Source organism: Marmota marmota, unplaced genomic scaffold (assembly GCF_001458135.2).
Source record: "Marmota marmota marmota unplaced genomic scaffold, marMar, whole genome shotgun sequence".
NCBI lineage: Eukaryota > Metazoa > Chordata > Mammalia > Rodentia > Sciuridae > Marmota > Marmota marmota.
The window spans coordinates 7,903,782-7,928,280 of record NW_025999990.1 but is presented as its reverse complement, the minus strand read 5'-3'; the positions used below and the strand labels follow the sequence as shown (position 1 = coordinate 7,928,280).

Here is a 24,499-nt window from a genome sequence, read left to right as displayed (position 1 = left end):
TAAGTTTTCCTTAGTATTTCTTTGCTTGTTGACCTGAGGCACTTTCTGTTGACTCCTGACTATTTCCAGCCTTTCTCCTCTCTCAACAAAGCCATCTCACCATTTTAACCTACTTGTTGGTTATCTTGGTTACTTTAATAATATTAAAACCTATATTTTATTCTCTTAATCACAGGAAGAATTCTCCACTTGCTGATTTATGAGGATGGTAGCACCACTGTCACTTTGCGTACATTTCTTTTCCCCTCTGCCTCCCAAACTTTTAACTGCCTTTGTATATTGTCAAGGTTGCTAACATTTGCATTCTATTCTGTAATCATTTCTTCCATGCTTTAACTAAAGATCACTCTGAAAGCTGAAAACCAATATGTACATAAGTATGACTAATATTTAAATACAATTCAGTGAATAGCAAAGTTTTATGCTGTGATTAGATTTTTCTCATTTATTTCTTAAAAGGCTTCACCCATAAGCAAGGTGGAATTCCCTTTGTCCTACTAACAGCAATTGCTCAAAATCATGGCACAACCTAGAGTGCTTCATATTTGAAACATGCTTACTTTTTTTCTAGTTTGAAATATTTCATTTTCCCCTAAAATTTCTGTCACTGCTGTTTTTAAAAAGAGTGGGGAATTAAGAAGTGTATTCTTCCCATGCAACCAACCTGTTGCTAATCTCCCCCTCCTTTTTGCTCAATCCATCTATTACTTAAAATACATTTCATTTAGCTTCAGGCCTACTCAGTTCCTATTCTAATTTAGAGGATCTGCCTTCCATCTGCACCATCAAAGAAAGATAAATTTTCTAAAAGTGTTTAGTTGCATTTCCCATCCTTATTTTTTTTAATGCATTCTATATTCTTTTTCATCTTGTAAAGTTCATGCTTGTTTTTATGGACATAATAGTTTCTTAACTATTTGAATATTTTAATACCTTTAGGTTCTCTTCATTGAATTATATATCTTGAAGAGTTAGTTTTTCATTATTTCTTAGGGTTTTCTGCTAATATTGCAGGCCATTAACAAGTGGCGAATTTTTTGCCAGAAAAAAATCTGTAGGCATGGCTAATCACTTTGCTCAAGGATGGGTGAGCCAGTAGTTGGGCCATGCAGTAGATGACAAAAAGTTAGCAATGATTCTAACTATGTACAGCAATGTTCAGGCAGAGGTTGAACATCAATGTAGGCGAAGTTTAGGATCATCCTGGCAGCCAAGCAGAAAAAGGAAGATAGTGTATAAAGAATGCTTCCCCGACTAGCCTTTCTAAGGTGGCTGAACTAAAGTAACCCTCAAGTATTCTCACTCTCAGCATTCAATGCGTTTTCTTCATGCAGGAATTGATAATGTATTTCTTGTTCTGTTGTTTATTTTGTTATGGTCTGTATGTACTGCTACAGTGTAGAAAACTCTACGAAGGTAAAGCCTTTGCCTATCCTGTTCACTGCTACGTCTACAATACACATAGTAGTAAATGAATAAATGTTTTCTAAGAGAAAGGGATAAACACATATTCCTCAGAATCAATTCCATTAACAAATTTCAACTCTACTATAAAAAAAAAATTCAAATCAGCATAATAGATGTATATGCTATAATATACTAATGATATTGCAAAGTCCTAATTTTGCTTTATGTTTTCTCTTCTATATATCCATATGTATACACATACATACATACACACACACACATACAAGTATACAAACACATTATTGTGAAGGCAATACAACATTTCTTTCTAGATTATGAAGAAAACACTAGTGTATATAAGTTGTCCAAAACAATTCCAAAAAAGTCATTCAATTACATCCCCAAGACTCATAAATGGAAAAATTTCAATGTTATTTAGTCATTAGCAAAATCATTGATAACTGAATGTGAACCTCAGAATGTTCAGTAAACCTGCCAAGCGTGCACCTATAGTCAGTAGTACCAAACAAGATCTGTGACTCGGAAACTGCCCATTGCTGATTCAAGGAAAACATGTTTTCCTGGGATCTAAGAAAATGAAATCTGGTGCCACCAAAGTGGGCTATCTTCTTTGTCACATGGTAGAAATTTCTCAGAATGCAAACCTTCACCTTTTATTGTCATTTTCTATATTCTCCCTAGAGCTTCCTACATGTTTAACAATTTTCACCACCATCTTCATTCCGACAGCTACAAAGTCTTCAAAAACAATCCACATCTCCTGAGATCCAAACCCTCATTTCTAAGGAATTAAATGATGTAATCAAACTAACAACATTAATCCTTGCTCCTCAAATCAGCTCTTTCTTCTATAAACCATAATGGTATCAGCATCTTCTCAATTAAGCAGGCCAAGAGCCAGGAAGTGACTCCCTCTCCTCTTTCTTACTGATCCAACACCTTCCCAATCAACTAGGCAAGCCCAATTGACGTCATCTCCTTAAAATTCCTCATCTATCGCTCTATTTCCCCATCCCCTCTTCTAGACATTCAAACGTATCTAAGCATCTGGATTATTATTTAACAAAAGTAAAAGAAAGGAATTTAAAGGAGTTTGCACTAATATACACAAAAAGACAAAGTTCATAAGTAAACTAATCTATCCTATCAACATCAAACTCAGCTAATTTTAAAAAAGGGACTTACTTAAATGGTGTAAACAAAAATGGTAAAGTAGCTTCTTTTTTCTGAGTCATTTTCACCTGGGAACCAAGCACAAAAATATTTTATTACACTATAAATATTAAAAAATTAACTAATTTCATTTGAAATACAAATATCCATTAAAATGGTTCTTCAGAGATGGTTAACTACTTTGAAATAATTGGAATTTTGTGTTACTATATTGTTTCACGCATATTTTAAAAAATTTGACACTATCTTACTATCTCAATATGCTGAGAATCATATTAATCCTGAAAACATAATATGCTGTAATGTAATTAAAATTGTATTTATTAACTTTTTGAAAACAAAACCTGCCAGAGTTTTAATCTGAATCACTTCATTAGGTTGTAAGGTATCTAACAATGCATGTGAAATGACAAGAAATGTTACATCTTTAATACTACTTCTGTGGGGCAAATTCTAGTCATAAAGATCAACTTGTAGTTGTTACAAGTGTAGCTGGTAATTTATAATTAGGGACACTCCTCAAAGGCAATTCTACACCCTTTGACTCATGGAACCGGCACCTCAGAAATGACACTAGGCAAATACAGAAAATTTAAAGATAATGAGTTGTAGGAAATATTTAAAACATGAAACACCTCACTTAATATGTTCAATTTTTAAATAACAGTATTATGCATTTTTATGTCTTTTCTTTTTTTTCACCTTGAACTGTTCAAGAATCTGTACTGCATTTGTAAACATGCTTTCTGCTTTGAAGAGATCAGTATTATTAAGATATTCCACAGGAAGGATTCCCTGCAAATAATAAATATAGGCTTAATATTAGTATTAGTAAAACTCAGGCTATTCTTATAAAACAAAACAGACTTAAGAGGGAAGCAAATATAGACAAGATATACAGTCAAATAAATCACTAATGAAGAATCTTTTATAAAACCATAATCAAAATATGTTGTTATTTTTCTCACAAATTACATGTTATTTTTCTCACAAATTATTGAATTAAAGTCAATATAACCTAACACTAAGTTATTACTGCTATGGTTTAGATCCTAAATGTCTCCTAAAGGCCCATGTTTTAAATGCTTGGTCCCTGATGCTATTGGGAGGTGATAAAAACGTTTAAAGGTGGGGTCTAGTGGAGGGTCTTTGGATTTACTGGGGGTATAATCTCAAAAGAGGATTGTGATACCTCAGTCTTTCCCTTCCTCTCTCTCTTTTTCAAATATTTTGTTTTAGTTGTAGTTGGACACAATACTTTTATTTTATTTTTATGTGGTGCTGAGGATCAAACCCAGCACCCGGCATGTGCTAGACAAGCACTCTAGCTCTGAGCCACAACCCCAGCCCCTCCTTCCTCTTTTTGTTTCCTGGCCACGTGGAAACATTTTGCTCTGCCATGTATTTCTACTATTATACCACCATGGACTGAAACCTCTAAAACTGGAAGTCAAAAAAATACATAAAACAAGAAAGAAAATTAATTAATTAATATAAATTTGAGACAATATAAATGTTTTCTCTTTATAGGCTGACTACCTCAGGTATTTGTTAGAATGAAAAAAAGAAGACTAATACAATTACTATACGCTAGGCAGTGAATTAAATGTCTTATACACAAAAACAAATCAATATGGTGGGCCACAGCTTGCATACTTAAAAATAATAATAATAAGACATACCAGAGTATACCGTACATTTTAGAAGTAAAGACTGTTTTATACAATTTTATTTCATTTATATACATCCACACACTCATGACTGTCAGGGTCATATTACTCAAGAGTTTTGAGTTATATGACATTATTTTTAAAGTAAATTTGATTTTTTAGAGCTAATAAAAGTAAATGGAATGAGTATTCTTGGTTTCTTTTTGGCTTTTCAACATACATGCACATTAATAACAGCATTATTAAGTAATTAAATTAAAATTACTTAAGTATTACTAAGTAATTTTCCTCAAGGGATATAACATGGTGGTTCTATAATCAGTGGGGAAACTCAAGAATTAGGCAAATAACTTGGGCCAGATCATGTGTAATTCAACTCTTGAGCATCAAGCAACAGAAACTAAAACAGGTATAATGCTACCCATTCTCTACCTTCCTCTAGTATTGGTACCATAAGCAGAACAGTCCTGCCATGGGACTGTGGTTGTGGTTCCTTCTTGTAAGTCTCCAGAGCTCCCTTGGTTCTCAGTAATTTTAAAGCCTGGTGTTTGAGCATCCCTGCGATTCAGTAAGCCATCAATACCTTTTTAAAAATTTCCTTTTAAACGGACTCAATCTCTGCTGCTTATTACCAAAAAGTTATTCATATATTTTTATCACTTGTAACTAGAGTACACAGATATAAATCGTATGTATTTTAGAATATGAAAAATGTTAAAGCTATTGAGTGTGTCCTTCATGTTATAAAATACTATAAACACACAATTGTAAAGTATTACATGTTTAGAAATAAATATATAAAAATGCACAGTTTTTAAATCTAATTAAAGATTACACAAATGGAAAATACTGGGGAATGATATTGGTAATATTATATGGTTATATTGTGTGTCTACAAATGTGTAACAAATCCTAATATTATGTACAATTATTACAAATATGGAAAAAATAAAGATTATAAAAAATACAGAAGAGTAAATTTTACTGTGCAATTTTTAAAATGCTCAGTATTGATAATAAAATTTTATTTCCTACCACTGAATTAAGGGGAAAGGGAACTCCAATAAGAGAAGCTATCAATGGTGCAATATCAGCCTACAAAGAGAAAAAAAAAAATCAGTTCTAAGACGTCTATGGATGTAAACATAGAAATAATTTAATCCAACTATATTTTTAAAAATAATCATGATTGTCATAACCAATTACCTTTAAACATTCAGTTAATACACAAAAGATGTTAATCCTTTAAAATGTCATTTGCTAAAAATGAACTTCTGAAACAATAAATTTGAAAAGTAAACATTAAGTCCTCAGTGCAAATACATGAAAACAACGATCACTTATTCTATTAGCTAAGATAACCTGATCATTTTACATCGGTTTTTCAGTATTATGCAAAAGAATGCCTTAACTAGTAAGAAAATATACAGCAAAGACAATAACTACAGAAAAGTGTACAGAACTAAAGAAAGTAAGTATCTTACTTACTATTCAACTGTCTTTAATAAATATCATCTTCCCCAAACTGGAAATCTCTAAAGTCCTTCTAACTTCCCTTTTGTCCTCTCCCAGAATCTACTATTGGCCTCCTCTAATCTGTTCATACAGCACCTAGAATTCTTTCACATAAATTTGAATCATTTCATTCTCAAGGGCTTCAAACATTTCTAGAACTTCCCCAACTTTCTATAATCCACAGTACCCATAAGGTGCCACAGGATCTGTGCCTATCTTCCTCTGCTCCATACAACATAGCCTTAACAATTTCTTACACACCAAGTACCTTCTTTCAGAGCTCTTTGCAAATGTTTCCCCTTTGCCTAGAAAGTCTTCCTGCTATGCACTGAACTCATAATTCCTACTTATTCTTTAACCTCAACTCAATCCTCAATTTGAAACTTTTGCTGACCAACACAGTTGATCACATCCATCCACTATTTGTTATTATGGCTTTACCGGTCTCTTCTATAGTATTTAATACAGCTATAATTCACATTTATTTGTATACTAGTTTGATTAGTATCAGTTCTCATCTCTGACATATAATCTTCCTAGGGAGAGATTGTGTTCACTTTTACTTATCATTATATCCTTCCAATTAGCATAAAATGTAAAACACTGCAGGCATGTGACAGTGTTGATTAAAGGAATGAACAGATTCTTATCTAAGTAGATATGAATGAAGCAAGAGTTTGACAGCAGACTGAGTATTTAGATAGTAGTAGCTGAATATATGTTCAATTTCAGTTATGATCCAGTCTGGCTATAAGAAAAATATGTTCTAGTTTTGTGTTTTTCCAACTTTGACAATGGTTTTCAAGTGTGTGTAAATGCACACACGCATTTGTGTATTTATTTATCAATGGACCTTTATTTATTTATATGTGGTGCTGAGAATCAAACCCAGTGCCTCACACTTGCTAGGCAAGGGCTCTACCATTGAACTACAACCCCAGCCCAACAATGGGTTTTTAATTGTAAATTAATGAATAGATATTCTGATTTCATAATTGTCATTTACTTAGTTAATATGCATCTATCTTGAGATCATAAAATAAGAAACCTTCTTGTTATGCTGACAAGTGGCCTGAAAGTGGGAGCCCAGACCTTGGTTTGTCTACCACAGTAAGGAATGTAAACTTATGCATGACATGGAAGGCAAGATACTCCTGCCACTTTGGAAGCCACATCATTATATCCCATGTCTTCTACAAATAGTGAAAATGGCTCTCTAAGTAGCATATCCTAAACAATGACAACTGTGTGTTTCATATTTACAGATGCCACAAGTCTAACTTTATTAGGTTTTCCACACACTTTCCTATAACAGAAAATTTATAGTTGAGTAATTTATACTCTCATTATTTTTCCTCATTACATTTGTAAGGATGGTGGTTAAGTAAAAAATCAAAATATAGTTAAAGGCAATATATATGTTAAAAAAGAAATGGTAACAAACACAATACAGAAAAGAAATCCCTAATAGATCTGTATTCAGAGAAAACAATGAAACTATAATAAATCATCACAGAAATATAACAATCACGAAAATTCTAACTGATATAACATGAATTATCCAGTGTTATTTGGAGTGAGCTTTCTTTTATTGTCACTTGGGATTTTTAAATATTTTGCCAAGGAGAGATTAGTTGGGCTAAAATATTTGCATTGAAAGTATTCTCTTTAGTTTGGAAATGTTTTTGGAAAATCTTTTGTCATTCTTATTAATAGGCCTACTTTTCATATTTTTCCCCTTTCCCTTACCTGCTCGTTCCCCTGGTCTACTTATCTTTCTTTGATTCCTCCCCATCCCCACCCCTTTTATTATCTTTTCTCCTCTCCAGCTTCCACATATGAGAGAAAATATACAACCCTTGACCTTCTGAGTTTGGCTTGGTTTGCTTAACCTAATCTCAAGTTCCATTGTTTTCCTGCAAATGACAATTTCATTCTTCTTCATGGCTGAATAAAATTCACTGTGTATATATATCCCAATTTCTTTATCCATTCATCCGCTGACCTACAGTAGTTCTACAGTTTGGCTAATATGAATTGTGCTGCTATAAACATGGGTATGCAGGTATCACTATAGCATGATGGCCTTAATTCATTAGGATAAATACCATAAAGTGGTATAGCTGGGACTATACTATTTTATTCTAGTTCTAGTTTCTATTTCTAGACTTTTTTCTGGTTCTGCGAAGAACATCAGTGGTATCTGATGGGGACTGCATTGAATCTGTATATTGCTTTTGGTAGGATGGACATTTTAACAATATTAATTCTGCCTATTCATGACCATGGAAGGTCTATTCACTTTCTTTTGTCTTCTTTAATTTCTTTCCTCAGTGCTCTAGGTTTTCATTATAAAGGCCTTTCTCCTTCTTGGCTAGATTTATTCTTCGTTTTTGAGACTACTGTAAATGGAATTATTTTCCTAATTTCTTTCTCAGCATTTTAATTATTAGTATATAGGAGAGCAACTGGTTTTTGTATGTTGGTTTTGTAACCTGCTACTTTGCTGAATTTCTTTATTAGCTTGAGCAGTCTTTTGGGGAAGTTTTTTTCAGTATTATAAGTATAGGATCATATCATCTGCAAACAATGACAATTTGACTTTTTCCTTTTCTATTTTTATCCCTTTTATTTCCTTCCATTGCCTAACTGGTCTGGCTAGAATTTCTGGTACTGTATTAAATAGAAATGGTGACAGTAGTCTTGTTCCAAATTTTAAAAGAAATGCTTTCAGTTTTTCCACATTCACTACAATGTTGGCTTTCAGTTTTTTACATAGAGCCTTTATGATGTGGAAGTAGATTCCTTCTATCCCTAGTTTCTTCAGTGTTTTTGTCATGAGCTGAAATTTGTACGTTTTTTCTGCATCTATTAAGAAGACCAAGTGATTTTTGTCCTTAATTCTATTTATGTGATGGATTACACCTAGCTTTGCATATGTTAAACCATTCTTGCATCACTGACAAAAAATTTGGTCAGGATATACTTTCCTCTTAATATGTTGTTGAATATAATTTGATAATGTTTTATTAAGGACTTCTGCATCTAAGTTCAATAGGAATATTGGTCTGTAGTCTCCTTGATATGTCCTTCTCTGGTTTTGGTATGAGTGTATATGTGTGTGTGTGTATATATATATANTATTTATGGTGTACAACATGATGTTTATATATATATATATATATATATATATACACACACACACACACACACACACACACACAGAGAGAGAGAGAGAGAGAGAATGAGAATATGAGTTGTTGGTAGACCTCTATTTTATTCATTTATCTGCAGTGCTGAGAATCAAACCCAGTGCCTCACACATGCCAGGCAAGGCGCTACCCTAAGCCACAGCCACAGCCCCTGTTGGCAGGCTTTTTATTACTGCTTCTATCTTATTGCTAGCTATTGTTCTGTTAAGGTTTTCTATGATGTCTGTATTCAATTTAGGCAGGCTATATGTGTCTAGGAATGTATCCATTTCTTGATTTTCCAATTTATTAGTGTAAGTTTTCAAAATAGTCCTTAATGATATTCTGGATTTCTGTGATGTCTATGGTGATTTCTCCTTTTTCATGTCTAATCTTATTAATTTGAAAGTCTCCTGTCTTCATTTTTGGCTTATCAACCTCGTTTATCTTTTCAAAGAATCAGTTCATTTCCTTGATCCTTTGTAATTTTTTTTATTCTCTATTTCACTGATTTTGGTTTTGATCTGAATTATTTCCTTCCTTCTACTGATTTTGGAACTGGTTAATTATTTTTCAAGGCCAATGAGATGCATCACTCAGTCATTTTTATTTGGGATCTGATTTTTCTGAAGTAGGCATTCATAGCTATAAACTTTCCTCTTAGAATTGCTTTCACAGTGTCTCAGAGATTCTAGTATATTGTACCACTACTCTGATTTGATTCTAAGAATTTTTAAATCTCTCCTCTGATCTCTTCTATCAGCCACTCATCATTCAAACATGTATTTTCAATATCCATGTGTTTATATTGTTTCTACAGGGTTTTGTTGTGTTGATTTCTAATTTCATTCCATTATTATCTATAGAAGAAATTATATCAACTTTTTTATTCTTTCTAAGTGCTTTGTGACCTAAAATACAGTCTGTTTTAAAGAAGGTTCCATGAGTTGCTGAGAAGAAAGCATATTTGACTGTTGTTGGATTACATGTTCTATAGATGTCTGTTGTCCATTTAATTTATAATATTTTTAAGGCCTGAAGAATCTTAACTGAGTTTATAACTGGATAACCTATCTATTCATGAGAAAGGTATGTTGAAACCACATAGTATTATTGTATTGGGGTCTATATGAGGCTTTAATTCAAGTAGTTTCTTTTATGTTAATAGGTACACCACCATTTGGGGCATAAATATTTACTATTGTTGTACCTTCTTGTTGGAGTGTGTCCTTTACCAGTATAAAGTGACCATCTTTGTCTCTTCTGATTAATTTTTGGATTGAAGTCTGCTTTGGCAAAAACCAGAGTAGCTACCCCTGTGTGTTTTAGGATCCATATGCATGGTATATCAATTTCCATCCTTTCACTTTTAGTGTAGGGCAGTCTTTGCCTGTAAGGTGAGTCTTATGCAAACAACATATACTTGGGTCTTGTTTTTTAATGCCTTTTGCCAGCCTATACCTTTAATTAGAGAGCTGAGATATTCAATGCTACCATAGTGAGATATTTATTAATTCATACAGTTTTGATTTATTTCCATGTTTAATTTGGTCCTGTTTATCATTTGCTGAGCTGTTCTTCAAATGAGATTTGTTCATTTGTGAGCTCTGGAGTTTGTTTTTGATTTCTTCTGTGTGCAGTACTTCCTTTAGTATTTTTGTGGTGGTTTAGTAGTCATAGATTCCTTTAGTTTCTGCTTAATGTGGAATGTTTTTATTTCTTCTTCAATTTTGAAGGATATCTTTGCTGGATATAGCAATCTTGGTTGACAGCAATTTTCTCTTGAATCTAGAACATAAGTTCTGGCTTTTAGAGTCTGTGCTAAGAAATCAGGAGTAATTCTGATTGACTTGCCTCTATGACCTGATGATTTACTGTGCTTTTCATTTCTTTAGGGCCTTTAAAATTCTATCCTTGTTTTGTAAGTTAGGCATTTTCATTATAATGTATTATGGAGAAGTTCTTTTCTGATCTTGTCTATTTTGAGTTCTGAATGCATCCTCTATCTGGATGCTCATCTCAATCAAAAGGTCGGAAAAATTTCTGTATTATTATTTCCCTGCAGAGGTTACCCATTTTGTTAGCCTGCATCTCACAACTCTCTTCGATTGCCATAATTTATTTTTTTAGTTACTATAGTTTTCTTCTCGATTTTGCTTATTTATTTTTATTTTTAATTATACATGAGAATAGAATGTATTTTGATAGAATATATACACATAAATAACCTATTCTATTCGGTTTCCACTCTTCTGTTCGTACATAATGTGCAGTTACCCTGGTCATGTATACAAATCCAAGGCTAGGAAAGTTATGACCAATTAATTCCAATAATTCTTAAATTTGGCATCTTAATGTGATCTCAGAGTTCTTGTACATTATGATTGGCTACCTCTTTTCTTTTCTTTAATTGTCTGAATGTTCAAGGCCACCCACTTTGTCTTCCAGCTCTGAGATTTTGCCTTCAGCATGAGCTCCTCTATTAGAAAAACTTAACTCAGTATTTTATTTGATTTACTGTGCTTTTCATTTCCTAGATTTCTTTTTTGTTTTTTTCAATAAATATCTTTATCTTCTTACTGAAATTCTCATATGTACTGACATTATTGATTCAGTAGTTTTTCCTGTGTTCTCTTGGACCTCATGAATCATTCTCTTGAATTCTTTATCTGACATTTCATCCACTTCAATATCTTTACAGTCATTTGCTGTAAAGTCAATTCCTATTTTTGTGTTTTTCACTGAGCTGCCAGTTGGAGTGGTTGAAATAGCTCTTAGCTTCCCTTCTCACCAGTGAAAGATAGGACAAAATGGTAATTACTGTCAGTTGGAGTTTTGTCTGCACGGATCACATCGTTGCATTCCCAAGATAAGGCTACTGCAAAGTTCTATTTTTCATATTTTTAATCCAAATTTCTTATAGGAGATAAAATTAAATTTGAACATGATTAAATTGAAATAGACACCTACCTGATTGACATCTTGCCTCTTCCAGGACTCCAGTCTCCATTCTGAAAGACACAATCAGACACAAGATAAGATTCAAAAAAGAATAAACCACTTGATTTTTAGGAGTGTTCACTACTTCATGGAAAAACACAGATACTGGAAATAACTCTCTTTTAAGACAAGTATGAATAAAAAAGGCTGCTTAAAAGGCAGAGGTACATGTTTCTTAAAAAGAATTTTAAAAGAAACCAGGCATGGTGGCGCATGCCTGTAATCCCAGAGGCGAGGGAGGCTGAGGCAGAAGGATTGCAAGTTTAAAGCCAGTCTCAATAAAAGCAAGGTGGTAAGCAACTCAGGAGACCCTGTCTCTAAATAAAATACAAAATAGGACTGGGGATATGGCTCAGTGATTGAGTGCCTCTGAGTTCAATCCCCGATATCAAATAAAAACAAAACAAAACCAAAAAAAAGAATAACCAAAAAGCAAATATTTGATGTTTTCTGTGGTTTATTAAGCTTCTTAGATGCTCATTTAGAGAAATTTGTTTTAAAACACTGTCTAATGAAGGAAAGACAGAATTTAAAAAGTACAATGATGACTATCTGTATGACCACAACTCATTACAATCTTGTTTCAGAGAGTTATTAAGGCAACTGATAGCACAGTAGTCAACACAAGTTTGTTTTTGTTTGTTTTCTTTCTGTGATGGCAGTGGCTTACAAAATATTTTTACATTGTAGCTGTGAAATTCCTATGATTACTAACCCCAAATGTTTAAGATAGTATACTGACTTACTATTAAAAATCTTCAAGGATGACCCAAAAGGTTCTACCAAGAAACTTCTAGAACTAGTAAATGAATTCAGCAAAGTGGCAGGATATAAGACATAAAATCAACACCCATAAATCAAAGGCATTTCTGTATATTAGTGACAAATCCTCTGAAATGGAAATGAGGAAAACTACCCCATTAACAATATCCTCAAAAAAAATAAATAAAATACTTGGGAATCAACCTAACAAAAGAGGTGAAAGATCTATACAATGAAAACTACAGAACCCTAAAGAAAGAAATAGAAGATCTTAGAAAATGGAAAGGTATACCTTGCTCATGGATAGGCAGAATTAATATTACCAAAAGCACTTTACAGATTCAATGCGATTCCAATCAAAATCCGAATGGCATTCCTTGCAGAAATAGAAAAAGCAATCATGAAATTCATCTGGAAAAATAAGAGACCCAGAATAGCTAAAGCAATTCTAAGCAGGAAGAGTGAAACAGGCGGTATAGCGATACCAGATTTTAAACTATACTACAGAGCAATAGTAACAAAAACAGCATGGTACTGGCACCAAAACAGGCTGGTAGACCAATGGTACAGAATAGAGGACATAGAGACCAACCCACAAAATTACAACTACCTTATATTAGACAAAAGTGCTAAAAGCATGCAATGGAGAAAGGATAGCATCTTCAACAAATGGTGCTGGGAGAACTGGAAATCCATATGCAACAAAATGAAATTGAATCCCTTTCTCTCACCATGTACAAAAGTTAACTCAAAATGGATCAAGGAGCTAGGAATCAAACCAGAGACTCTGCGTCTAATAGAAGGAAAAGTTGGCCCTAATCTCCATAACGTGGGGTCAGGCCTCAAATTCCTTAATAAGATACCTATAGCACAAGAGTTAAAACCAAGAATCAACAAATGGGACGAATTCAAACTAAAAAGTTTTTTCTCAGCAAGAGAAATAATATGTGAGGTAAACAGGGAGCCTACATCCTGGGAACAAATTTTTACCCCTCACACATCAGATAGAGCTCTAATCTCTAGAGTATAGAAAGAACTCAAAAAGTTAAACACCAAAATAATAAATAACCCAATCAACAAATGGGCCAAGGACCTGAGCAGACACTTCTCAGAAGAGGATATACAATTAATCAACAAATACACAAAAAAATGCTCACCATCTCTAGCAATCAGAGAAATGCAAATTAAAACTACTCTAAGATACCATCTCACTCCAGTAAGAATGGCAGCCATTATGAAGTCAAACAATAATAAGTGCTGGTGAGGATGTGGGGAAAAGGGTACACTTGTACATTGCTGGTGGGACTGCAAATTGGTGCAGCCAATTTGGAAAGCAGTATGGAGATTCCTTGGAAAACTGGGAATGGAACCACCATTTGACCCAGCTATTCCTTCTTGGACTATACCCAAAAGACCTAAAAAGAGCATACTACAGGGACACAGCCACATCAATGTTTATAGCAGTTCAATTCACAATAGCTAGGCTGTGGAACCAATCTAGATGCCCTTCAATAGATGAATGGATAAAAAAAAATGTGGCATTTATACACAATGGAATATTACTCAGCACTAAAAATAACAAGATCATGGCATTTGCAGGGAAATGGACGGCATTAGAGCAGATTATGCTAAGTGAAGTTAGCCAATCCCTAAAAAACAAATGCCAATTGTCTTCTCTGATATAAGGGGGGGTGACTGAAAATGGGATAGGGAGAAGAGCATGAGAAGAAGATTACCACTAAATAGGGAAGAGAGGTGGGAGAGAAAGGGAGGGAGAAGGGGAATTGCACGGAAGATGGAAGGAGACCCTCATCATTATACAGAATACATGTATGATGATGTGAGGGGAAAAAAAAAAGAAGTGTGTCACATTAGATTGGGTAGAGAGAAGTTATGGGAGGGGAGGGAAGGGAAAGGGAGGAAGGGAAGGACAGCAGAATAAAATAGACACTAGTATTGCTGAATGTATATACGTGACTGTATGACCAATGTGATTCTGCAACCTGTACACTCAGAAAAATGAGAAATTATACCTCATTTGATTCAAATGTATGATATGTCAAGATCATCGTACTGTCATGTGTAACTAATTAAAAAAAAATAGGGCTGGGGATGTGGCTCAAGCAGTAATGCGCTCGCCTGGCATGCGCAGGGCACTGGGTTTGATCCTCAGCACCACATAAAATTAAAAAAAAAATAAAGATGTTGTGTCCACCAAAAACTGAAAAATAAATATTAAAAAAAATTCTCTCTCTCTAATAAAAAACATATTATTTATAATAAAGTTTTCTTAAAATCATTTGGATATAGAAAAGAAACTATAATTTGAAAAGTGATTATTAAAAATTATTTTAAAATGTTAATTTTAGTTTTACTTTCAAATATAATGTTTATAAAATGATAAAAACAAATACTTATACCTTTCAAAAACTCATCCTCAAATTGTTGAGCTGATACTTTTTGGGGATACTTGATTCCAGCTCCCCAAGTGACTAAAGGAGTCAAAGTCTCTGAAGGATGACCAGCCCCATGGGAACCTATAAATAAGGCATCAAGAGTAATAAGACACATATAAGAACTTATCACTATTTTAAAAATATCTTGTTTTAAAGAGTTAATCCATATATCACTAATTCTAGCCACCACATTCTAAATGCTTGTAGATTTTCAAAACAATTAGTTTGAAATATTCCCATAAGTCAGAGCATCAAAACAAACAAGTAAAAACAAAAACAATAATAAAACAAGAATGTCTGCTGAGTAACTTATTGAAAGAAGAAAATTAAAATAATAACAGGAAATGATGGAGAAGCTGTTTCTATTATCAGAGTAGTATGGAGAAGAAAGAACATGGGAGGGCTCCTTGAGGGAGTAACCACTCAGACTTGGAGCAAGCAGTATAGGCTTCTGCAGAGAACAGCAAGGTCTATGGATCGTTTTCTTTCAGGCCTCTTAAAGCTGGTATAGCTAAAAAAAATCCTTCATAAAGTAGACCCAGCCACTAGGATTCTTTCATGTGTTCTGGAGGTCCACACCTCATCTTGACATTCATTATTTCATTCTCTTAAGTACACAGTACTTTTGCCTTGGGAGTCTAACAGGCAACATAGGCTTATTTCAGATAGAATTTTAGCAGTTCTACTCAGTAATACTGTCCTAATATCACCCCTTTATCATCATATATGGTAAATTCTAGGCAGACAGATATTTCTTCTCCATACTTTTTTTTTCTAGTTTTTCATTTGTAAATACTTCTTCTTACAATTAGAAAAAAAGATTCTTTACATAAGATCATTCTTTTTCCACTAACATTTTAAGGATATGACTACTCTGTGCTAGCCACTTTACATGAAATAAGACACCTAATCTTCTCAACATTATAAGATACCTACAAACTACATTTTTCACTATTTTACCTGTAAGGTACATATCACTTAAAGAGATACTAACCCCAGTCTGTCATTCCATGGTCAGAGGTAAAAATAAATGCTGTTTTTCCATCATTTCCATAAAAATGTTGAAACATGGAGACAATTTCTTTTACTCTATCATCAACTATTTTAATGTTGTCTTTATACTCCCTGTTTATAAAGAAGCAGAAGAGCAAATTAAATTAACTTGAAGAGAAAACATTTATTCAAAAATGGACTCTTTACATTCAATGTTAGGAATTCATAAAATCCTTTTAGTCTTTAATAAAAATCAGAGCTCTTTAGATTATGAAAAATAATTTTTTCTCCTTTAAAGAACAAAAGAACCTGAAACAGTTTTAAAAGATGGTTTAAAAGGAGGTACTGATTAGCACATATATTTTAATGAACTCTTTAGGTCCCAAATGAGATAACGATGACTTCATATTCTCTGATAATATAAACTCTGCTGTTCTGACTATCTGAATAGATAAGTGTCACTGTTTCAAGGATAGAATGTCTTCATCCTAAAAAGAGTCTGAAATGTCTTGAGCAAATTATATTTAACCTTTCCATGCAGTTGAACAAAGATGTTCTCATATGAATATATCAATCAATTAAACAATACTGGCAGTTATTTCAATATACTTTATATTTGTATTATATGTATCAATACAAATTCAAAATAAGGAATAAAAGAGATTTCTTTCTCTTATGCTCTGCCAAAGTGAGAAAAAAATTTGCTACTATATATAAAGAGTGCCATGAAAATATATACAAAACTTTATATCATTATTTGCTAGATACAATGCAATGAAACACACAAGGAATTACATCTTTTTTGTGATGTCAAAATTAACATCATAAAAATATTTTTTATTTCAAGATTAATTGATAAATTTCTAAAATATAGATATTTTAAATGAAATATTTTTCTTTGCCTTGATAATGAAAAGAATATGGAATATATGTACAGGAGATCTTATTTTAATAAGTAACACAACTATAGCACATGTAATTTTAACTACTCTACAATTTTTTAATTTTTTGGTATTGGGGATTGAACCCAGGGGTGCCTTACCATTAAGTAACATCTCTTACGCTTTTTATTTTTTGAGACAGGGTCTTGCTAAGCTGCCTAGGCTGGCCTTGAATTTGTGATACTCCTGCCTTAGTCTCCCAAACTTCTGGGATTACCACCCATCTTATATCTCATATAATTAAGAATTTGCTGTATATTATACTACTTCTTTAAAATATTAGCTCTGTTGTTATAAATACAAAGAAAATGGCATAATAATTTAGAAGTTCAAGGGGCACAGCGATTCCCCTCAAACAAAAAAAAAATCAAATTGAACACATTAAAATTACCTTGATGATGGTCGGTGGGCATGTCCATTTGTATCAAGTCCTAATAAATGTAAGAAAAAAACTACCTTTTCTTCATTTACTTTAGAAAACAAAGATTGATTGTTTCTGGCAGCATGAAAGAAGTCCTATATGTAACAAATCAGTTTAAAAATTAGTTCATTTATTTTATTTAAAAGGTAACAGAAAGGAGATCTTAATTTTATGAAAACTTAATATCACTGTTATGACATACCTAACTTAATAAAATATAACAGGTTGAAGAAAAATTTCAGGGAGAACCAAAAATAGAACTGATTTATTATTTTTAAATATATTCAGAGCTGAACCAGTTCTTTTTCTCCTGTCCGCTACCATTCTAGTCCAACCATAATCTCTCATTAAGAACATTGTGAGTAGATTCCTAAATACTTTTTTTACCTCAGCAAGAATCTGTTCTTCACACTATAATAGAAAAATATCTACTTAATGAAATAAAATTCAAAAGTTATTTATTGCATAATGAAAAATTGGATTCCTGACCCCTTCCAAGACAAATGATTCATCTTATACTCATATACACATGAACATATATGCAAATACCCATGGAAAGTACTTTTAAGTAATTTTAAATAAGCCAACTGGCTATACCAAAATATATCATTGTTGTTTATATAAATGCCTCCAACTGTAGAAAATGTTAATTTTTTTTTTTTTTTTGTATCAAGGATTTAACCCAGTGCACTTAACCACCGAGCAACATCCCCAGCCCTTTACTAAGTTGCTGAGGCTGGCCTCAAACTTCCAATCCTCCTACCTTAGCCTCTTAAGTCTCTGGGATTACAGGAATGTGCACCACACCTGGTTAGAATATGTTAACTTTCAACAAGCAATGTTTAATTTTTTAACAAAGCTTTGAAGCATTGAAGTTTTTTTTTTCTCAAATAATTCTTCATTATTATAAACGTTAAAAATATAAATGGGGGTTGGGGTTATAGCTCAATTGGTAAGAGCATTTGCCTTGCACGTGTGAGGCACTGGGTTTGATCCTCAGCACCATATAAAAACAAATAAATAAAATAAAGATTTTATGTCTGTCTACAACCAAACAAGTATTTTTATATATATATATATATATATATTAGAGAAATTGATCAAAAGTAGGAATAATTTTTTTTTAACCAGGCTTACACCTATATAATCCTAGCAACGTGAGAGGAGGAGGTAGGAAGACTGCAAGTTCAAGACAAACCTTCAGTAACTTAGTCAGACACTCTTATCAAAATTTTTAAAATAAAATAAAGAACTAGGATGTAGCTATTGGTAAAGTGCCCCTGGTTTATATCACAATTAAAAAAATAAATAGGAAATGCTGTCTTGAAAAATAAATTTTTAAAATATGTAAATTTCTACCATACTCCTCAAAAGTATACAGCTATTTCCCATCTTTCCTATACATTCTACCTAAACCCTAAGAACTTTTAAATCTAGATGGGAATAACAATTTTTTTTTAAAAAAAGGAGTTAAATTCTAAACTTATAATTGAAAGCTAACAAGCAAAAACTAAGCAACTAACTTGAATTAAATTTCTAATTTCATGACTAGTAAAAAGTAATCAGCTATGTAAAAAGTGCTGTTCATTCATACATAGACAGAAGATTTGGGAAGCTATGAGATATGAATCTGGTAGAGCTCAACCTGTTTCTCAGTGCTAGATTCCCATTGTCTTTTAAAAAGTTGATTTGCTGGATGTAAGCAGTAAAATGTGCTCCTAGCTTCTTTCCCCTCAATATAATCTCTTAAGCCCATCAGCCTCTACTTTGCCTTTTTTTTTTTTTAATACTCATAAGTAAAACTATTTTATTTATTTATATTTTTATTGCTGTATTATTATTGTACATAATGGTGGGATTTGTTGTTACATACTCATATATATTCATGATATAACAATATAATTTGAATAATATCATTCCCCAATATTTTCCTTTACCTTCCCCTCCTCCCTCCTCCTTGTCGTTTGCTTCTATTGAGGTCCCTTTGATTTTTCTTGAGAACTCTCCCCACACTTTTATTTATTTATTTTTTTATCGGTTGCTCAAAACATTACAATGATCTTGACATATCATATATCATACATTTGATTCAAATGGGGTATGAATTCTTATTTTTACCACATGTACAAATTGCAGGATCAATTGGTCCATTTTGCATCTAAAGCATTCATTCATTTCTGTACCCAACTAGTACTTACTATGCATTCAGGGAGACTCCTTAAGACTCGTCCAACATATAGTCTCCCTGTTTACTTGAGTCAAAACCTTTGATTTTCATGGGACACGGCAATTCTCAAAACTTAAAACCTACACATTTTCTCCTTTTTTACAGTTAGATGTGCCTTGTGGTTGTGACCCATAAGATATGAATCAAACATTTCAGTCAAATAGCAATGTGAACCTTAGGTTCTTTGAAATAAATATAATTCAGTAGGAGAGAAGGTCCTTTTTGATTCCTTAGACTGATGGCCTAAACACTGAAATAACAGTTGGAACTCCAACATTACCTTAGATCATGAGATGACCTTGAAGATAACTTGCGCTCTAAGAATGGAGAACTTTCAGAGACTGGATCTTATTGATACTGTGTAGCATCCTAGAGGGCTTCAATCCCTCACTACTGACTTCTGTCTTATAGAGACAGAAGTAAACTTTTAAATTATTTTTTTCCTATTACACCTGACTGAATATAACCTAAGTTAATGCATGTAACTATGTACCAAACAATTTCCTGATAGATAATAATAATATATATAAAATGCAGTGTATATTTTATATATTACTATATATTATATAGCACATATAATACAAAGAGAGAATTATCAACAATCTCAGTATAGCATGATAAAACAGAGAATAGAGGATATAGAGGATTGTTACCTAAGTCAATGTAGGAGTAGGATCAAGCAAGAGAAGTTACAGAAGATCTAACAGGAGATGATGTATAAACTGAGTTTTAAAGTGAGTAGATTCAACATGGATGAACTAATGAAGGACATTATTCTAAGTGAATTAAGCAACTTATAAAAAGACAAAAGCAATATGATTCCTCTTTTTATGAAATGAAATATCTAGAGTGGTCATATCATAATGTATAATAACAAAATGGTGCTTGCCAAGAATTGAGAGAAGAAGGAAAAAGGTCATTTAATGGCTATAGAGTCTCAGTTTTGCAAGATGAAAATGTTCTGAAGGTTGCCTGCACAACATGAATGTACTTAACACTACTAAATTATACATTTAAAATGGTTAAGGATCAAAAAAAAAATGGTTAGGATGGTATGTTTTATGTTACGTGTATTTTTGCCACAATTTAAAAACAAAGTGAGAGCTGGGTGCAGTGGTGCATACCTGTAATCCCAGAGGCTTGGGAGGTTGAGACAGGAGGATCACGAGTTCAAAGCCAGCCTCAGCAATAGCAAGGCGCTAAGCAACTCAGTGAGACCCTATGTTTAAATTAAACACAAATAGGGCTGGGGAAGTGGTTGAGTGGTCCTGAAGTTCATTCCTCAGTCCTAAAAAAAAAAAAAAAAAAAAAAAAAACCAAAGTGAGTAGAAAATAGAATGGATTTGAAAACAGTTTGACTTGATAAGACCCTGCTTCTCGCTCTAGCCTCACCTGAGACCTCACTCCCAATCAGTGCTTCTGATGCACTAACCTTCTTTCTTTCAGGTCCTTAAACCCTTTCCGCTGGCTCTTACTTTAGGGCCCAAGATTTATATAAATTGTTAGCCTTAAGTCCTTTGTTCCACACTAATCTTTCCTTCCTTCCCAACCATTTCTTTGCTTCCTATATCTCTTCAAAGGATATCTCAAAACTCTCCAGAAAGACATTCGCAAAACTGTCCAGTCTCAATTAAAATGTTATAAAAATATATTCTTTATTTTTCCTTCTTACCATTTACCACAGTTGATGATTGCACATTATCTGGTTAATATATATCTACCATATTTTATGAAGAAGTCATGGGCAAATTCTTTTTTTCTGTTTACTATCATATCACCAACACTAGCAGCATAGGAAAGTGCCAATAAAGCCAATCAAATAGAGCTTCTAATCCATCTGAAGTTGTTATTTGGATATAAAGAACAATGGACTAATAGGAAGGAGAGAACTAACAATACAACTGAAATTTTTTCACATAATTTTTGAGAATATAAAGTCTATAGTATTATTGGCAAAACTAACAATTATCACTATCAAATAGTTTTTAAAACTTCATTACTTAAAGAAACTCAGAGGTATTTAATAATTCATAAATTGCTATCTTTGCTGTATTTCTGTCTTTGCTTACCTTCCTTTAAAATACAAATTTTTAAAAACATACCACCTGCTTTGTTATTATCAATGCTTTACATTTGAACAGCAGTTTTCAAAATGCTTTTGCAAATCTCACATGATCCACTACCTTAAGAGTTAAGTTTCTAAGGTTGACAGAAGATCAAGAAGATTTAGCTAGGATGATTCCCCAAACTAGAAATAGAAGGCACATTTTTCTGAATCATAATCTAGCACTCATATTACCTTCAGAAAGAAACACAGAATTTTAAAGGGGTATATTTTTAAATTAGTTTTTAAAAACTTCTTGGTTATTATAGAATGTGTAATTTCCTAAAATTCAGTCTTTTTAAAGTAGTGTGCTATAACATAGAACTTTCAACTTCACACTAGCAAAAAACAAACAAACAAAAAACCCAAAGATATATTCTAACAAGTTTCTAGTATCTTTGGTTAATATGTATTTAGTAAATTAATCACTTAATAACATTACCTTAACTTTATCAAAAACCCATGTATCCAGTTTTGTTGCATCATCAGCACCAAAATCCTCTCTTTCAGCATCATAGCTGTAAGTATAAACATGGTCTCCACTAGCACCTAAAAAATAAATTGGGAAAAAAATAAATTTTTTAATAAATCTCATAAAAAATTGATAATCATTTAAAGAATTTTTAATTTTTTTTTTTTTATTTTTGGAGACTAGACCTCATTATGTTACCCAGGCTGACCTAAAACTCCTGGACTCAAATGATCCTCCTGCCTGGGCATTCCAAGGGCTGGGATTAAAGGTATGCACATCGATATCCAGTTCCATTTAAAGATTTTTTATGAGTAACCAGAAATATTTTATAAAGCACTTTGTTTATGATAAATACAGAAGGGAGGAATAATTAGCATGTAGCTATGTTATGTGCCCTGGAATATACTATATACTTTTACATTTTTTGTCCTCCTACTAATTTATTCTAATTTTACAGATACATTACTTGTAAGTAGTCAACTTGTCAAAGTCAACATTTTAATATGCAATAAAACAACAACAAAAAAGCAACAGTTTCTCTCTCTTTAAGGGTTAAACCATTCAAAAAATATGTGCCTCTTAGGATGTTAAAATCTAAAATAGATGAAGAACCTTTCTAACACAAGAAAAAATTCAAATATTTCAATTTTCTTATTAATAGACTGTATTTTCTCAATAAAAGGGAATAAATAACTGCTTATTGCCAGTTTGAAGAGATCAACAAATTATTAATCATATAGACTTGCAAGACTTTATTAAGAATCTAAAACTAATTTCTGGGATAGACAGGCTCTTGCAGATCTTAAGGGAGAGAAGTAACAAAGTAATGACAATATCTATAATATCAGTTCAGCTATAATGACTCTCTTCCTCTGCTTAGTCATTCTACTTCACACATCCCAAATAAAGAGACTTGAATGAGTTGGCTAGTTATCATAAGAGAAATGGAACATTTCTCATAGACTATGTTTGATATAGGCACTGGTCCCCCTTATCAACTGTAGCCAGGGTAGTGGCTTAACTTTGTAAAGCATATCAACTTAATCTGCTCTCACCACTGCTAGCTCCTCTAAAACCTAAACTGCTTCCCAACAAGGGAAATATATTAATGGCTGAACTATTTTGGCCTGCTCAGTATAATATTCTATGAATATCATATATTAAATTCTGAATATAGATTTTTGCTTTCTGAACACAAAATAATCTTCAGTAGTTCCAAATATTATAATTATATCTATGGCTAAGTATCATGTTATAAATCTTTCCATTAAGTAAAATAATTAATCATTCTGCTTTCCATAAAAGATAATGATGTAGCTGGGTGTGGTGGCGCTCGCCTGTAATCCCAGTGGCTCAGGAGGCTGAGAAAGGAGAATCACGAGTTCAAAGCCAGCCTCAGGAATGGTGAGGTGCTAAGCAATTCTGTGAGATCCTGTCTCTAAATTAAATACAAAATAGGGCTGGGGATGTGGCTCAATGGTCGAGTGCCCTCGAGTTCAATCCCTGGTACCAAAAAGAAAGTAATGACATGAAGTTCATCCAACTGATTTTAGAAAATAATATAATAAATTTTCTGATCAAGAGATATCGTAGTACTTGCAGATTTGTGCACAAGAACAAATGCAACAAATCCAAATGTCATATTTCAAGTTAGCAAATCGAATATATGGCATTCCAATAGGCTAAAAGCCATTAATGCCATATATATCAAATGTCAATACATACGGTATAATTAATAAATTAAAATAGGAATAATAAATTTTAACCCTTAAATCTTTATTTGAATATCTATTAATTTCTTTTAACAATTTATTGAAATTTAATGAACCATATATTAACATTATCATAATGAAGCTATGTGACAAATATGTGGCTAAATGTCTCACATGAATTATCTAATTTAATCCTAAAAACAAACATATGAGGTAGAAATTATTGAGATTACAGGCCAAAAGTGGTAGTGCACACTTATAATCCTAGCAGCTTGGGAGACTGACGCAGGAGGACCTTGAGTTCAAAACCAGCCTCAGCAACTTAGCAAGGCCCTAAGCAATTCAGCAAGATTGATCTTTAAATAAAATACAAAAAAAAAAAAAAAAAAAAAAAAAAAAAAAAAAAAAAAAAAAAAAAAAAAAAAAAAAAAAAA

At 32.6% G+C, this 24,499-nt stretch overlaps 1 protein-coding gene across 7 annotated transcripts in view; it reads right to left on the bottom strand.

Annotated features, from left to right (window-relative positions):
* The window catches only part of Pign (phosphatidylinositol glycan anchor biosynthesis class N), a 116,295-nt gene that overhangs the window by 79,545 nt on the left and 12,251 nt on the right, over positions 1 to 24,499 (bottom strand). For all 7 annotated transcript variants that reach the window (XR_007348788.1, XR_007348789.1, XR_007348790.1 and 4 more), the window contains exons 6-13: positions 22,324 to 22,430; positions 17,521 to 17,645; positions 16,190 to 16,320; positions 15,160 to 15,276; positions 11,948 to 11,988; positions 5,307 to 5,366; positions 3,304 to 3,396; positions 2,614 to 2,669 (exon numbers count right to left, since the gene is read on the bottom strand). Coding sequence is in view for 4 of the 7 variants with exons in the window: in XM_015482330.2 (XP_015337816.1) it covers positions 2,614 to 2,669; positions 3,304 to 3,396; positions 5,307 to 5,366; positions 11,948 to 11,988; positions 15,160 to 15,276; positions 16,190 to 16,320; positions 17,521 to 17,645; positions 22,324 to 22,430 (730 nt within the window). In the remaining 3 variants the exon portion in view is untranslated. The remainder of the gene's footprint in view (positions 1 to 2,613; positions 2,670 to 3,303; positions 3,397 to 5,306; positions 5,367 to 11,947; positions 11,989 to 15,159; positions 15,277 to 16,189; positions 16,321 to 17,520; positions 17,646 to 22,323; positions 22,431 to 24,499) is intronic.